Source organism: Malurus melanocephalus, unplaced genomic scaffold (genome assembly GCF_030028575.1).
Source record: "Malurus melanocephalus ecotype Western Australia unplaced genomic scaffold, MMel_1.1 scaffold_12, whole genome shotgun sequence".
Classification (NCBI taxonomy): Eukaryota; Metazoa; Chordata; class Aves; order Passeriformes; family Maluridae; genus Malurus; species Malurus melanocephalus.
The window spans coordinates 1120269-1136436 of NW_026623244.1; the positions used below are offsets into that span (position 1 = coordinate 1120269).

The following is a 16168-nucleotide window of genomic DNA, read 5'->3' on the forward strand; positions in this document are numbered from 1 at the left end:
CAGATACTGCCAGGTTCAGAGCTAGGAGCTCTTTGGAAGGGAATGTGGCCTCACCACTGGCCTGCCTTTGGTTTCGCTTTCATATAAAGGCATATTCTGCTTTTCTCTTCTGATGGAGGAAGAGTTCTCTTCCATRTTACTTCCCATGCTTTACTGCTTCTCTTGCTTCTTCTTTAGCATTGCAGCTTATGAACATTAAAAACAGGATCCAAGGGCAGGAGGACACTGTCCCCACCATCCCCCACATCTCAGGCCGATATTGTTATTGCTTGTGTGGCTTTCCTGGCTGCCCCATCTGTCTCCATCACCTCTTGTCACCTTCCATAGTAATTCCTGCTGATTAGCAAAGGCCTTTATCAGCTGAGGCTCTTTGGCGAGACAAGTTCAGCCAACAGTTCTGACTCTGTCACGAGTTTCTTCTTATTAAAAAAGTCCTTCCCTCCCATCGGTGGAAACTCTATGAATCATTTCCCTCCCCTTTCTTTGTCAGGAGCAAATGCCATCAGTGTTAGGACCCTGGCACTGACTTTCTGACTCCAGGAAATCATGGATTAAACAATCCATGGAAACTGGTATTCCATTTAAAAGTAAGATACTATTTTGTAAGGCACACACCTACCTTCTGGCTGCTATCAGATTGCCATCTGATTGACAATCATATGTACTTCCATGAGAAAAATATTTTTTTTTATTCCATAGCATTGTGCTGTTGATGTGTCTATTTTACATTGCAAGGTGGCAGTGCACATTTAAATGCTCCATTTGGGAGATAGATTGTGTGTCAGGTGCCTGAGCATTTTGGCAGGATCCTGAGATGGATGTCACAGCTTAAATGGGTTGAGAGGAATTTGTGTCATATTTGATTGCAGACCTGTGCCTATTTGGTGTATGAAAAYAATACAAACAGCCATGTTAAGGATTAGAAACCTTTATAAAAATACTTGAACAGCAAAACAGTGTTAGCTACACTGGAAGAAGCTGCTTGGCCCAAAAGGAGAACCTGTAACTGATCTTAGGTTGAATATATTGCTTGGCAATACATACAGACCTGGTACCTCCCAGGTTTTCAGGTAAAAAAGGCAGAGAATCAACAGTGCAGCAACAAGAGCAACACAGAGAGGCAGAAGCAGGAGCTCTTTGCTGCTCCCGGGAGACAGAACTGACAGAACCTCCAGAGCTGCAGCTTCTGTAGTCAGAGGCAGCACATGTCTCTTCTAAACRTAAATCAGATGAGACATTGGAGTTTTTTTAAATGCTCCCATTAGTCTTCAGGCTGTCCAACGGGAGAATATTTATCATATGGCTTGCTTCACATACTGCATTCTGAAGTGTGGTGATGGTGCTTGCCATTCAAGATTAAGTGTCAGTATGCATTTGTCCTTTTGATAGTGGGTTTAGTCTCTTGATAATCTCTGACAGAGGCTCTTCCCATGAAACAATTTGTGTCCTMACCCAGACATACCTGGAAATGAGACTTCAACTCAGGAATCAGAGAGTTAGACCAATAGGTGAATCTGTTCTCTGGTGGATTTGGAAAGGAGCTGAAACAATTTCCCTGCCTTTTTGTTGCCCCTTTCTCACTGCCTGGCTCCAAGGGAATATTACAAACATCTCTGGAAGGTCTCAAGGCCTAGATGTGCAGCACCTCTCCTTGGCAGTGAAAGGTGTGATCAGGAGATTTGTTTTAGAGGCTGTCTTAAAGCTTACAAATCCCCAGTCRAGGGCAGTGGCTGCTGACAGCTGGCCTCTGCTGTAATTGTAGGGACCATGTGCCATCTGTCCCCCTTTCCTGAAGAGGAAAGACAGGATTTTCCTGCCAGGCAGCCCCTCGGGGAGTTACAGTTTTTCTTTGCCTGGTGGTGCCTGGTGCTGTCCTGCTCGAGACTGTGCTCCACAGTGTCACCAAGCCCCCCAGGAGCTGGGCTTCTTCTCTGTACAAACCACATGCTTGGCTACTACAAAGCATTGGGTTGTGGACCCTTCTGGTGTGCTCAGCACAGGCCAGTGGAAGCACAGGAGTGTTCAGATGCATTTAAACTGGTTTGGTTTTGGGCCTCATGGCACTTGTTAAAAGTCTGTGTTACTCCAAGTATGAAGTTAAACAGGAATAAAGTATATTCTGAGGATACATTTAAGCTTGCAGAATCAGCAGCTGCCAGATAGACAATCTCCTGCATAGCTTTATTATTGCCACTTTGTGCACCCACTGTGTATACAGGAGGAAAGTTGGGTCTTGTGAGAGAAGAGGTGTGTGGTCGTGAAATTAAAGACTAAATCTATATATATGTATATATATATACACACAGAGATGAAGGGATGACTTAAGATGTCCTCCACTCTGTTAAACCTGATACTTTGCCTCTTATCCATATTAATTTCCTAGAAATAATATTGTCTTTAAAGAAAAAATGATAAAAATAAATACTGTTATCCTGCATTAGCAGCAGGGCTGGAGCCCTGTGTCTTTCCCACGTCTTTCTTTCCAAGTGCAGCTCTCCTCAGAGCCCTCCCTAACATGTGCCAGACCTCCCTTGGCCCTGTCCAAGCCTGGCACACCAGTGAATGAAATATTTGCATGAGGCAGCGTCATCTCATGTAACCTTTGACTTCCCATCTGAACTGAGACAGACTTCCTGTTCATTTCCTAGGTGGGCTGCAGTGTGGTTAAAGGCTGCTCATCCTTCTGTAAAACAGGGCTCTAGTGCCTGAGAAGGTTTAAAAGAGCTACAGTAAAATTCAGGAGAGAGGAAGCAGCACTCTCTACTCACACAGAACAGATCCCTTCCTTAGAGATGTGGCTTTTCCCAGAGGAAAATCCAAGTGGCACGTAAACCATTGCACCACCCTCGTGAGGAAATTGCTTGGCCTGTTCTCCACTTACCAGCCACCCTGGAACTTGCCCACTTGATGTTGCTGCTGGGTGAAGTGCTCCCTTCCAGTGCTGTCCAGAGGGCTCCTTGCTGGCTGCTGCGTCCCTTCTGCCCAGCTCTCTGCCCAGCTCTCTGCCTTCCCTGGATTTGTGGTGACCCTGCCTCCCTTGTCAGGCAAAGCTTTCCATTGAYGGGGTCTGCATTCACTTGGAGAAGGTGAAGAGTGTACAGCATGGGTCTGTCACATTCCCTTCCTTTTCCAGTCCTGTGGGACTTCCTTTGCTTTCGGAGGAAGACAAAGAGAAAAGGGGGAACTATAGAGAGCAGTAGTAACTCACATGGATCTGCAGTGGTTCCTGCTGGTCGGCTGTGGTGGCTTTGAACTGAGCCTCTGTCAGCACRGTCTGTCCTCCCAGCCAAGGGAAGAAACTGTGCATTTGGGAAGCTGTCCCTCCTTGGAGGTACTTCAGTGACTYTATCAATCAGATTTCTCTGTCTGAGGACCTTAAAATTTGTGAGGGGTCCCTTGCTGATCACCAGAATGGCATGTGCTTGCGGAATCCTTGTTGACTCCAACTCCATCGTGCTCTAAAATACCCAGTCTTCTCCAGAGCCCAGTTTTGAGTGCCATACTGGATTGGCCAGCTACAGATCTTTCCCACAGGTCTCATGGAGCCTTTTTCAGCTTCCAGTAGTAGAAGGAAAACYTTCCTTTTGCTGACAGGATAAAAATGGAAGCACCTTCTGGGTTTTGTTTTGTCCTAACACCACAGTCGTCCTGGTATTTTCCATCTCCATTTAAGGACTGAATTAAGATTCATSGTATCCTGGGGTCTTTTTTGTACTCTGTTTAATATAACATTCTTTATTATTACTTTTAGAAAAGCTGACTTGCATTTACAGGAGACCTTTCATGTGTTTAAGTCTTCGGTTCCTTTATGTTTTTATATGGTCACCCRTTCAACTTTCAACTCACGGCTTGAACTGAAAACAGGAAAGCCAGAAAGTGAGACTGTTTCCAAAATTTCGTTTTCTCTTTGCAGTATATTTATGAAAGTTGCAAAAAAAATACCAAGATCTCCCACACCAGCATTTCTGGAGCACTGAGAAAGGAACTACTCTTTTCTTTATAGCTACCCTCACCTGTTTCCCCCAAAAAAGCAGCTCACTGTAGTTATGCAGGGCAAGTAAAGCGTGATCCTCGAGGCAGCTAATTCTCACCATTTATTGGACAGAGAAGCAGGAAAGCAAGAATGTTTTGGTGTGTCCAGAGTGGGTCAGTGCAGGAAGATGGAAGTGTCACTTTCCTTCTCCAGCAGCTTTTGACTAAATTGCTCAAGCTGATGTGTCTCAGACTCCCATTAAAGATTTCCCCTGTGACCACGAGCCATCRCAATCTACAGGGATGGCTCAACACCAGCGTAGTAATGAGATAGCCACAGGAAATCCAGAGAGATAAACTGATGGCACCAGGAAATGGCTTTACCTCACAGCACAAACTGTTTTGTTACCAGAACTGGGGATAAAGCTAAACCACTTTCTCCTGACTGAAACAAAAGGCTTTAACACCTTCAGATTAGCAGCTATGGAGGACAAGGCAACCAAAAGGGGCAACATCAGTGGGAGCTTGGAGCTTCTGCTAGTGGACTGTCAAAGACTGCCGTTTCGTCAACCACTCAGAATCRTGACAAAGTCAAAGCCACATATTASATTCTGGATYTGAYTTGATTTCTTAGTCTAGCTTCTTATGTCRTAGTCTATGGATGAGTATCTTATTTGCTTGTTGGCAGAGGTTTGGAGCAGGGTGTAGTATATATGTTGTGGGATTTTTCATAGACATTTCATGGACTAAATAATGCTGGCAGATACTGTTTTCTTTTACCACAAGGAGAACATACAATTTATTCTTGTCTCAGTATATTAAAAGTAATACAGCACAAAAGGAAAAGGGAAGAAAACCACCAAAAAAGGATATGAAKATATAATCCTTTCTAGCCAAAAAAATACCAACTCTATGACATCCTTGTGTGTGGGGAAACTCAGCTCCTAGATTATTTTGATAAACTTTGTTACAATCAGTTTCACACAAAACCCTCTTGTTTATTTAATCCTAACTGCTTGCAGAAATGTCATCCAGTAAGGACATGGAGGTTATTTTTTATTTTTTTTTAGTTTCGAAAAAAGTTTGTTTATTTTTCTTCTGTTATTTGGTTTCTCTGTGTAGATTTATAAGGGCTCTGTCACCAACAGTCTTGTATTTGCTTGTGAGCTGGGTGTGTGGCTTGTCTGCCTGGAAGGGCAGGAGCATCCGCAGTGGGAGGCAGCTGAGTGGGGAGCAGATGGAGCCCGGTGACTCTTCCTGCACAGCCAGCACGGACATGCCAAAGTGACCCTGAATTAGGAGCAAGTCATAACATCTTGTCAGTCCATTCCAGGATAGTGTCATYCGTACAAGGGAACCAAAACCTTCTGTATTATCTGCAGGATGAAATCAGAAAACCCCCCTCTGCCCCATTAGTCTCTGGTCCCTTTGCAGCAGCTCACACTGTCACTGTGGTGGCAGTCACACAGCTTTCACACCGACAGCCATGATTGGAGCCAGGGACAAACCCCATCTGCTGACCTGTGTGCCTGGTGCTGCTGTGCCGTCCCACCTGGCAGGAGATGCCCCTAACCCTCYCCTTTCCTCTGTTCTCTCCTTAGGCAAGATCCTGTTCCGGAGGAGCCACGTCCGAGATGTAGCAGTGAAGAGGCTGAAGCCCATTGATGAGTACTGCCGGGTAAGGGCTCGGGGAGGACAGAGCAGGGCAGCTCTCCTGCCTGGGGGCTCAGGACCACCACCAGCACTGGGATTGCCCTGCTGGATGTGCTGACATCCACCACAGGGCAGGTGGAAACAGGCTGCTGTTTGCTCCCAGGGTCCTTGCAGCATTTCCCCCTGCAAACTTTATGTACTAATTTGGTGCCTCATTTACTCAGTAAAGGCTCTAAGCCTCACCTGCCCTAAATGTGGATTTTATTTCTACATCAGCCTCGATGATTCAGGAGTTGAGCAGGCAGACCTTGGCACTACCAAGGTGGTGTTTCCTGCCCGTCTGGCCTCCAGTGCCACATGAGAAACACTGGTGGTTGGTGCAGCACTGAGGGTGGACCAGTGTCTTCTGGGAGTGCTTCTCCTCATGAGTGAAARCCTGGAAATTTATTGCTGGTCAGAAAAGCATGGCTCTGTTGAGAAGAAGATTAAACCACGTAATCTTTCCTATTTAGCATAGAGTTTATGATTTGATGATAATTAATTCTCTGTCAGAAGGATAAAAGTTGTTGCTAAGCAAGYARGATTCACAGGTCTTGTGGAGGTAAMAAGTGCGTCAGCGCATTATTTAAACCCCAGACTTCCTCTCTTATTTCCCATGCGGGTTTCTTTCCATTTTTAGACAGCCAGAGGAGCAGGTGGAGGGGAAAAAAGCATTCCCAAGAACTTCTCCAGTCAGACATTTGCTCATCCAAAATTGGAAGCAGATTGCCAGAGTGCCTGAGGCRTACTGGGGGGTGGTGGTGGTGGTGAAACCCATGCCATCTGCACCCCCGGGGTGAGGAAGCTGCGATTAAAGTCTTATCTCATGAGATCAGGGTTTTTTGTGTGACAATTAGCGTACTGTCTTCCTGCTGGCAGGCAAATGGCTCTTTTGAAATATGTAGGGTCTCACTGGGTCCCCAGACTCCCTCCTTCAGACAGGAACTGCTGGCGACGGGAGCGGCGAGGGCTGGCTGATGTCAGGGTTCACCCAGCAGATGTGTGGTGGGGAAAGCAGGGACTTTTGGGTCCAGCAGTGAAAGCAGTGACCAGGGGCAGCTGGTTCTCTGGGATCCTGTTGTCTGTGCCCCAGACAGACCTGACCTGACCCAGCCAGGCCTGCTGGGGCTCCGCTGGTCATGGCCAAGGGATGTGCTATGGCATTGGCTGATGGCAYATTCGTTGACACTGCCGTGCTGTGATTCCTGCTCTCCTCATTTCCTTTTCTCTCTCTTGGAGAAGTCTGGCTCAGGTCAGAGAATCACAGAGAGATTTCACTTAAATCACACAGCACATAGTAGGGAACCTGTATAATTAAACAGGGACCTGAGAGTTGCAATTTGTACCTCCCAACCTATCTAAACCTGCACATTTTATGAGGATAAGCTTTTCTYTCAAACATTTATGATTCATCCAATTTGCATTTATTCAGAGGATGATTGTCCTATATTATTGCTGTTCCAGCCTGGCTTAGGATATGAAAGACCACAGGACTGAGAATRATATGAAAATCAGGCACTGAATATCAAAGGTACAAAGAATTTAGGGAAATGGCATGTAGAAAGAGAGTTTTATGGTACAGTGGAGTCAGTGGTAGTTCTGCTACTGGTCTTCTGTGAGGACAGGAGTTCGTCTCTAGGGCTTAGCAGAGACTCAGAAATGCTTTCTTGCCACCTTCACTGAAGGTCACCATTTACAAGGTTTCTGGGAACGTGACCTTTGTAACCTCAYTGTAACTTTTCCATCCTGATACGAAGTTAGCCAGGAATGACAGGAAGCTGTGAATTGGGGGTAGAAATTAAGTGGTGAGTCTGAACCAGAATGGCCTCACTTCACCAGCCTAAACCAGGCACAGGCTCTCTCTCCATTCAGCTATGCTACAGAGGCAACCTGAGTGACTTGCTTAGCTTTAATGCTAGCATCTAGAAAGCTGAAGTGAGGTCAATTAATCCCTCCTTCTCGTAAGAAGAGAAAATGCTTCCTTTTTATTTTTTGTCCCTGATAAAATAATATTGCTCACTGCTGTTTCCTGGTCTGTAGCAGGTACTGGTGCATGTGTGTGGCTTGRAAGTGGKATSATGCCCCCCTCTTGGGAACTTAATMTGTTTTCTCCTTTTCTTCCCATCTCCAGTGGCTGTTTTGACTCTTTAGAGAAATTGTAGAGCAAGAGCATAATTTTGACAAGTTCAGTCCTGCTTCTGTAAGAGTTCAAAGCTCATGTCTTCCTCAAATGGGTAGGCTGACAATTTTGAAATATTTAGAGAATTATGCTGGAATGATGTGGGTGAGGTCAATGAAGTAAATCTGACATGGGATAATAAAATGAATAAACAAAACAATAGACCTCTGTCCACTGGAATCTGTGTGGAAGCAGAGGAGGGGGGCAGAGGAAGGTTCAAATGCAAAGTTTATGRATTTTTTTTTTACAAGATWAGAGCTCTCCATCCATTTCACCTGTRCTGGAAAGACAAAGTACAAATGGGAGTGCAAATGTTTGACCATTTGTTGTTTTGTTTTTGCAGACTGTCTCTGTCCATGTGGCAATTTACATGGCTGGGAAGCAGGTCTTATTCCTGTTGTGTGGATGTGTTTGTGATTTCTGTGCCAGGAACAGGGCAGAGGCTGGCTGAGAGTTTGTGGGGATATTTGTAAGGGGAGTTCTGCAGAATGTTCTGTGTCCGGGGCATGATCCCTCTGGACCCTACAGCTTCAGTCTCTGTACCCCTCCTGTCTGAGTTATTCTCAGTGCATTGAACCAGCTTAGAGAAATGCCATCACTGAGGTAACYAGGCCAGCAGCTTTGCTAAGGCTGCAGGAAACTTTGAAATTGCAGTGAAAACGAGAGGAGTGGGATACAAGGGAAGATTTCCAGGAGTTTTCTCATCCATAAATGTGAAAGTGCAGAGTCTGGATGTCCTTTCTGGTAACCAAAGTGAGTTACCAAACAAACTGTGTTTTGACAGTAAATGTGTGCTGCCCATTGGAATTAGTCTCTCTGGATGATTTCCCTCTTAACTGTAGACTTGGAATTAGTTTAGTGTGATTTAAGGTCTTCTGGGCTCATTGGGCCTGATTTTCTGAATTTGTTTAGGAATTTTTGCCAATGTGAAAGAAAGAGCAACTTCAYAGACCTCCCTTCCCAGGGGCATTTTATTTATGAAGCTTTTGATCTCTCAAACACACCTTGGGTGAGTGTCCTGTACGTACCATCTTGTCTTTAAGAAAACTTTTCAGGTCAGTGGTTCACAAAACCATCTCTCTGTCCTTTCACAGCCCTCTGGGAAGACTCAGGCCAGCATTTTCTGACTTCCATATTTGTGTGTGTTGATCCTAATTGAGGGAAGCATCTTTGTGCAGGGAAGACTTTGCAAAGTCCCACTGTCATAAATACTAACCTGGATTTGTCATRTTCTTCATGCTGTCCCATAAAGCTGGATATGGCTTTAAGTAGAAGCTTAGGGGTTTTTCTGTATTGAGGCTTGAATACCCAAATGGACACCACCTAAATAAAAATTAAATGAGCAAGGCACGTCAGTGCCAGAAAATACTGGTCATTCTTTCATTAATGTTGACTATTTGAGAGGTCATACTTCAAAAACATAATTATCTCTCTCTTGGTCTTTCAGTCTTGCCTTTCATGCAAGGTTTAATCCCTGAACCTGTCAAGATTTGTATCTCCATATTCACTATACAAGTAAGCTGGTTTGATTGAAGATGGAATAGTAGTCCTGATCAAGAATGGGAGTTTAAGTGAAATGCTTTGAAACTTTATCTGYCATTAGTGAAACACTCTCAAACTTGATCTATCATTTTTTAATCCATGTTTCAGAATCCCAGTGCATTTAGACTGCCTTCACTAATGAGAGTTATTTATTTGCAACACTCCTCTTTGTACCTGGAGCAGAGCCTTGCTTTCCATTGCATTATGGTCCTTCCCTGCCAGAAGCTTTTACATGTTCCAGTTTCTTCTAAAACTGCCCCTTCTTTCCTTCTCTCAGCTCTTTATTTATTCCYACTTCTCCAGTCTGAACCACCCCCATGTGCCCTTCATCCACTTCTCTGCCTGACTGTCAGTGTTTGCCATCCCCCATTTCAGTGCTTTAGTTCAAGCTTGGAGGCTCTCAGCCAAACAGAAGGTGTTTTTATGTAGATGAAACAATTTATTACTTTGTTCTGAGAAATTATCTGTTTTAATTGCACCGTACCCCTTGCTGTGCTCATRAGCACTCCCAAACATCTGGCTCTAGTGATTAATGTTAATGAAAATGATAAACAATTAGAGGAAAAGTGAGGGAGTCACAACTGCAGTATTGTRAGCTGTCTCTGTGTATTTTTATGCAGAGCTGGGAATAAACCCACTGGATATTCAGGATTTAAAAGCTGTGCATCCAGAGTGTCTCTAGAGGCTGTGTGGAGACAATCAGGGCTAGACATCCATGGCAGGGGAYAGACAAAGCTCACTCTCAAGATGCTGCTCCTTCTCTTGCAATTATCCAAGTTGACAGACAAGTGTGACCAGTCTCCTGTTTAAGACATAGGATGTTTGGTGGGTTGAGTACATTCTGTKCAAATACACACACACCTACACATGGCTGTGCATCTCTACATACACATGTCTGTGCATTAGTTTTTTATAAAGTATCTGAATAAATGCAGCCCACAAACCCACTCAAAGCATCATTATGAGTACCTGCAGGGTTTTGTACCATGAAGCCTTTGAGCTGGGAKACAGTCCCATGGAGCAGTTTCCAGTTCCTGTAACCTTAAGCARTGAAGCCCKGCCTGCCCTTGGTGCTCTGCTGGCTTTGACAGGTGGGYTGGTRCTGTGGGAGTAGCTGRCCATCYSCAGCACCAAGGGCTGCCTGCTCACACCCTGCCCAATGCTACAGCTTTCCAACAGCCTTTCGAGTCATCTGCTCTGCAAGACTGTCTGTAACCTGTAGTGTAGAGACAGACGTCATTCCAGGCTGGGGTGACACATTAAAGCCTATCTCCTGAGGGATGTGTGAGGGCTGAGCAGYGCACGTCCGCCTGTGCGTGCCAAGCAAGGAAACATGCTATTACTGATAGTACTCGATGCTTGTGCAAGGCTGAATTCTGCTTGCTGGCACTTTTTATCTCTCACCTTTCCTGTGCAAATTCCTTGCTGTTCCTGGATGCTCACTCATTGTAGCTACGTGCATTTACCTCTGGTTTCCACACCCCCAGAAAAGTGTCACTTCCTTGTCCTTTCTGTCCTTCCACCGTCTACTCTCCTCTTTGTCTTTTCACTTCTTCCTTAGCCCTGCAGTCTTTCCTTCAGGCTGTTGCAGATCTGCTCTGGAACTGTCTTGCTGGAAAGACCAGAAGCTTGCATTTTCCCCTTGCAGAGTGCCAGTGGTGTCCCTCTTCTCCTCAGTGCACTTTTTGTTTTCTCCCCAGAATTGCATTGGCCTTGACTTCTTTATGGTGAACATTGTGTATTTGCTGAAGAGACTCTTGTTTYGCTAAACAGTGTTGCTGCTCCCTGCTGCTATTTAAAAATCAACAGAAGGATTCTGATWTGGTTTTATACTCTTGTTTGCACTTTTTTTACCCTTTCTTAGTTTCTTGATTCTTCTTCAGGTTTTGTTTCTTGAAAAAAAAAAAAGTAAAAATTGTCTGGCTGGACTTTACACCTGAGCTTCCCAAAAAACATGCAATGACAAGTTACTGATGGGTGGATTTCAGTCCATCTCTGCGCATAAGGCTGGCAATTGCAGCACTTTGGGAGATGATTCAGAAGCAGAAGAGTCAGCTCTGCCCCAGGGTGGGAAGGTGGATGGCTGGGTGTGGAAATGACTGGCTGATAYTCATCCACTCACTGCAAAAGCCTGGAGTCATGGAGGTGCTTTTCAGTTATCCCCCTTCCRCTTGGCAGGACCACAGTGCTTCTGGAGATTTCTAGGCAGCCAAACACTGATTCAAGGAGTTCAGATTTCCCAAAGSTTCCCTTGATTTAGAAACAAAAATCTCCACAGCGGCTTTGTGTTCCTCAGTCACTGAAAACCCACTCAGTGCTCCACTCAGTATTGACATGTGGAGCCTGGTTCTTGGGAAAGGTGAGCACCTGCAACCTGTGGGGAGGTGGTGACTCTTTGAGAAGGCATCTGATGTCCGAGACCCCCCGCAATGGGTGTAACTTGGGTATTTGTGTTTCTCTAGTAATGATACRTATTGTTTGCAGTGCTTGCTCTTGCCCCATTGACTGTGCAAGATTGAGCCCTTTGGGATTTCAAAACACACTGTAGATATAGAATATCTGAGCCTCCTAACCTTTCTGCAGATTAGGTAAGTGTTATTGCTCAGCATTGTAAGCGGGTAACTGAAGATATATCCCAGATGAATTTGATGAAAAGAATTTGCCCTAACCAAGAAGGGTGTGAGTAGGAGAGTGAGAGCTAAAAATCAGCTCCATCCACTGTTGGTTAGACAGCATTGCTTTGCTCTCTCTTGCTTGAGGTGCAGATGAAYAAATGTTGTTTATGTTCTTGTCAGCCCATGCTGGTGAAGTATTTTTTCTTTCAACATACTGTGATCGTTTCTATTCCTGGGCACTTCCTGACTTCCCAGTGTTATTCCTGGTTTGCCAGCTGGATRCATGTGTTTATGTACAGTAGGAATAAAGGCAGAGCTCACACTTTTGTTGCACTTTTAGGCAAGTTTGAACAAACAGAGGTGGAGATCAGGGCATCCTTTGTTCATATGAAAGTGCTTGAGTTTCCCAGGTGTTCCATTTCATCCTGTGTTAGTGCAGCAGCCAGTGGTGCTTACCCTGGCACTCAGACCCACCAAGCTCGTGCCTGCATCTCATGCTGCTTGCTTTTTGCAGAGCGTCTCTTTCAGCTCTGTAGTGCAATGCCATATAATCAAAGGCCAGAGCCTCATTCGTCACAGGCCTSGTGATACCAAATGGATTTTCCTAATGTTTTTATAACATCCCTTCACAAAGGGAAGGAGAGATGTAGGTGTGGAAGCATTTGACTTTGAATTTCTGGACATCTCAGAACAAAACCACGTTATCTAATACTGGAGACCTGCAGTTTAATAACAGGATTTTTCCAACTCTTTTTCTTCACATCCCCAAGCAAATGTGGTCTTGGAAACAAATCTTGCCACTTCTAAATCCTRGTTAAAAAGGCTGTGATGGTAACCAACTGCCCTGTTCTGCCTTTGTGCGTTGGTTGGACCTTCTGGTGTGTCTGACCAAGATCAGTCAGATGTCTCATGGTTAATATAACCTGTTCACCCTAATGCATCTTCATTTAGCTCTAGTGCAGTTTTTCATCTCTCTTTCAAGATTGTTTGTCCTACTTTCAACTAGGAGAAGAGCCAGACAATCTCATTTTGTCAAACAGGTTTACAGTAACTCTAAGAAGCTTGGTCTATATTTAACCTATATTTAACGTGGCCTATTTTCATCATAACTTAGCGCAGGAGGAGGTGAAGTCCAGCCTCCTTTCCTCTCCTGCTTGTCATTTCTGGAGGCARTCTCTGAGTCATGTCACTGAAAGCTGCTGCCCCATCTGTGTGGGCTGGGGACAGCTCTTTGACYTCTTTTGGCACCATCAGGCTCTGAATTCTGAACAGCAAATTCAAAGCACGTTTCCTCCTTGTGTGCTTGTCTTGTTTTAAGTCTYGCTTTCCACTACATTTCAACATAATGTGGCTGATGCCCAGGCTGTATTTAGCTGTTGCTGAATGTGACAAGTGCTTTGTGCTTCAGCCAAGGCAAGTGCATAGACATTGTTAGCCAGGACATGCTATGCAACCTTCTTCATGCAGAAAAAGCCTCTCTGTGTTTTGGTTGGGTTTCATTTGCTTTTTTTCAGACACATAATCAAACTTCCTTTMCTGTTACTTTAGGAGCAATTTGTTGTTTGGTTTGGTTACGGGTTTTCATTTTAGCAAACTCTGCTTTTTGTGTGGACAGTGCTTAATGGAAAGCTTTATGGAGCACATTAATCTGTCRTCTTAGTGGGTGTTGAATTTGTGTGCATTGACACAAGGCCCATGAGCCCTAACCTCAGTGTTTGAGGTGCTGTGCAAGCCCATGGCACAGACTGTCCCAGCCACAGASCACTTATCTACTCAGCATTATGGTTTTGCACTTGTGGACCAAATTCTGCCCCTGCACACATGGCAAAGTAAATTATATTGGCTGATTCTAAGAARCATTGCTTGTCTGAATTCATTGTTTCCTACTTGACATTTGCAGTCAAGSCTCGCTCTTTCCTTTCTTCTCAGGTAAGTAGCCAGGCGTGATGCTATTCTTTAGTATTCCTTTCCCCCTGCCAGGATTGTTTTTTCTCCTCTTGCTTGCTAGTTTAGATGTTTGAGGCCTTGTTTCAAACTTGGCTTATGTCTAAGTGCTTCTCATTCCCTGTTTTGTTTTGCTTTTTTTTTTGCAGGCGCTGGTTCGGCTTCCTCCCCATATTTCACAGTGCGATGAAGTCTTCAGGTTCTTCGAGGCTCGCCCAGAAGACCTTAACCCTCCGAAAGAGTAAGTGTTGTGATGGTTTTCCAGTGCTGCTCAGTACATTTTGATTAGCTGGAAGGAAAAGGTCATTTGTTTTTATTACTGCTGTAGACGTGGGAACAGATTTTGTAGCTTTCAAACACTACCTAGAAAATGCCCAGCAGTTACACATAACCACTTCGGGTGAGTGGAGGGCAGGGAAGTCAAGCAGCCCTCAGACACAATTTTTAGCCATCCTCCACCCACCTTTGCATTGTTTCTTGCTCATGGTTTTAATGAGGGAACCTCCCCTGGTTTGTGGGTTTTGCCTGATAGTTATCACCAAGGAGTCATTCAGTTCCCAAAAAGCACTGGCTCGGTAGCAGRGGGAAATCCTGCCAGTAAGCACTTGGCTTCTAATTACCAGCTGCTTCTTTAAATGTACTCCTGCCCAGAGATACTTAGTTATCTGTAGGGATCGAGATTGTGATCCAAATCCAAAATTGTCTCAGGAGAGTCTATTCTTTCTAAGCAGGAAGCCAAGAAAAGGAGGGGGRAAAGAGTTCTCATTAAGCATGAAACAGAATTGTAGCCTTTACCTTAGAGCAGACAGGCTGATTCATGCTGATGCAGTTAGAGTTCATAGGACTGATTTATCCAAGGAAGGCGTTGGCAGGAGGGTATTTACAAGCAACAGAGCTGCCTTGCCTGGTATTTCCTTTTCTCCGTCATCCCAAACAGGATATATTTTATTGTACTCTRCAATAAGATTTTGGTTTGGTCCCATTGTGTTTTATGCTGCTTTGTTACAYGATTTGAAACTTGATTTTGGACTGTGTTACTGTAATTTTCTTTCTCCTGTGTTTGCACAGCCCACTGAATAAGGGGAAATGGATGCAAAGCTTTTGGGGCTTGGGCACTTGAGCGCATGCAAACCTGTAGTTATTGGAAAGATTTGTATTGGCTTCAGCTGTCTGCTCCCATGCTGGTGAAAAAGAGAGGAGAACCTYTGCAATTTGATTTCCCAGAATCTGTTTCTTGCACATGCATGGCTTTGTACAAGGGGATGTATTAGGGATTGAACACTGCTAGCATGGCTGAGAGCAAAGTATTTTTTTTGGGGTTCTTTTTGTTTGTTTTTTTGTTTGGGTTGTTTTTTGTTCTGTTTTGTTTTTTTGTTTTGTTTTGTTTCTGTTTTATGATGAAGAAAAGGGCAGTTTTAAATCAAAAGTCTGGATAAAGAGCTGTTTTGTTGTTTTTTTTCTTCCTAACCAGCCTTGTTTTAGGAAAATGTTCAGCAATAATAAATATAGTTGCTTGTTCATTGTTAAATACATATTGCAAACTTAGAAAACATTGCAACAAAATAAGCCTGTCCCTCTCTGGGATCTGCTGATTATCACAGTTTCCATTTAGGCTCTGCAAGTAGGTTTGCAAAGGTTGCCTGCCACAAYACCCCATTTGTGATGTAAGGACACATCACCATGTACTAGGCAGAAACAGAGAGAAGAGGAGTTCGGTCCCAAGAGTTATGGAAGAGTTCACATAGAGGATCTCAAATGGGTGTTATGAGTCTGCTTGAAACTCCTGTCTGCTTTCTGTACTGATAAAGACCCTACAGCACCTCGGCAAGGCAGGGGATTGGGACCCAGGCCCACCCTGAGATATACACCAGCCATTATGGCTTGTGTTCCTTGTACCTACTCGAAGTCATAGARTGCCTGTTTGACAGCCTGGCAGGAATTTTCAAGTTATCCCTTCACTCCTCTCTGGAAAAACAAAAAAGACTAAATGTTCTCAGCCCAAGCCTTGCGTCCTATTCCAACCTAGTAATAAGTGTGATTTATTTCYCTGGAAAATGTAGAGCAATAACCTGATTAAATCTCACTTCACTAATGTCTGCAAGACATTAATCTAGCTGGGTTTAAACAAATCCTACCTCGTCTTCTGTAAGCAAACAGATCTTAGGGAAGGTGTCTAAGGTTTCTGCTGGGAGTGCTTCACAAAAGATGTATTGTTGAAACTGAA

The 16168-nt window shown here is 44.3% G+C and overlaps 1 protein-coding gene across 3 annotated transcripts in view; it reads left to right on the forward strand.

Annotated features, from left to right (window-relative positions):
- SH3PXD2A (SH3 and PX domains 2A) overlaps positions 1 to 16168 on the forward strand; it is a 234843-nt gene that overhangs the window by 92132 nt on the left and 126543 nt on the right. For all 3 annotated transcript variants that reach the window (XM_057379494.1, XM_057379484.1, XM_057379501.1), the window contains 2 exons: positions 5574 to 5650; positions 14094 to 14185. In XM_057379494.1, coding sequence (XP_057235477.1) covers positions 5574 to 5650; positions 14094 to 14185 — 169 coding nt within the window. The remainder of the gene's footprint in view (positions 1 to 5573; positions 5651 to 14093; positions 14186 to 16168) is intronic.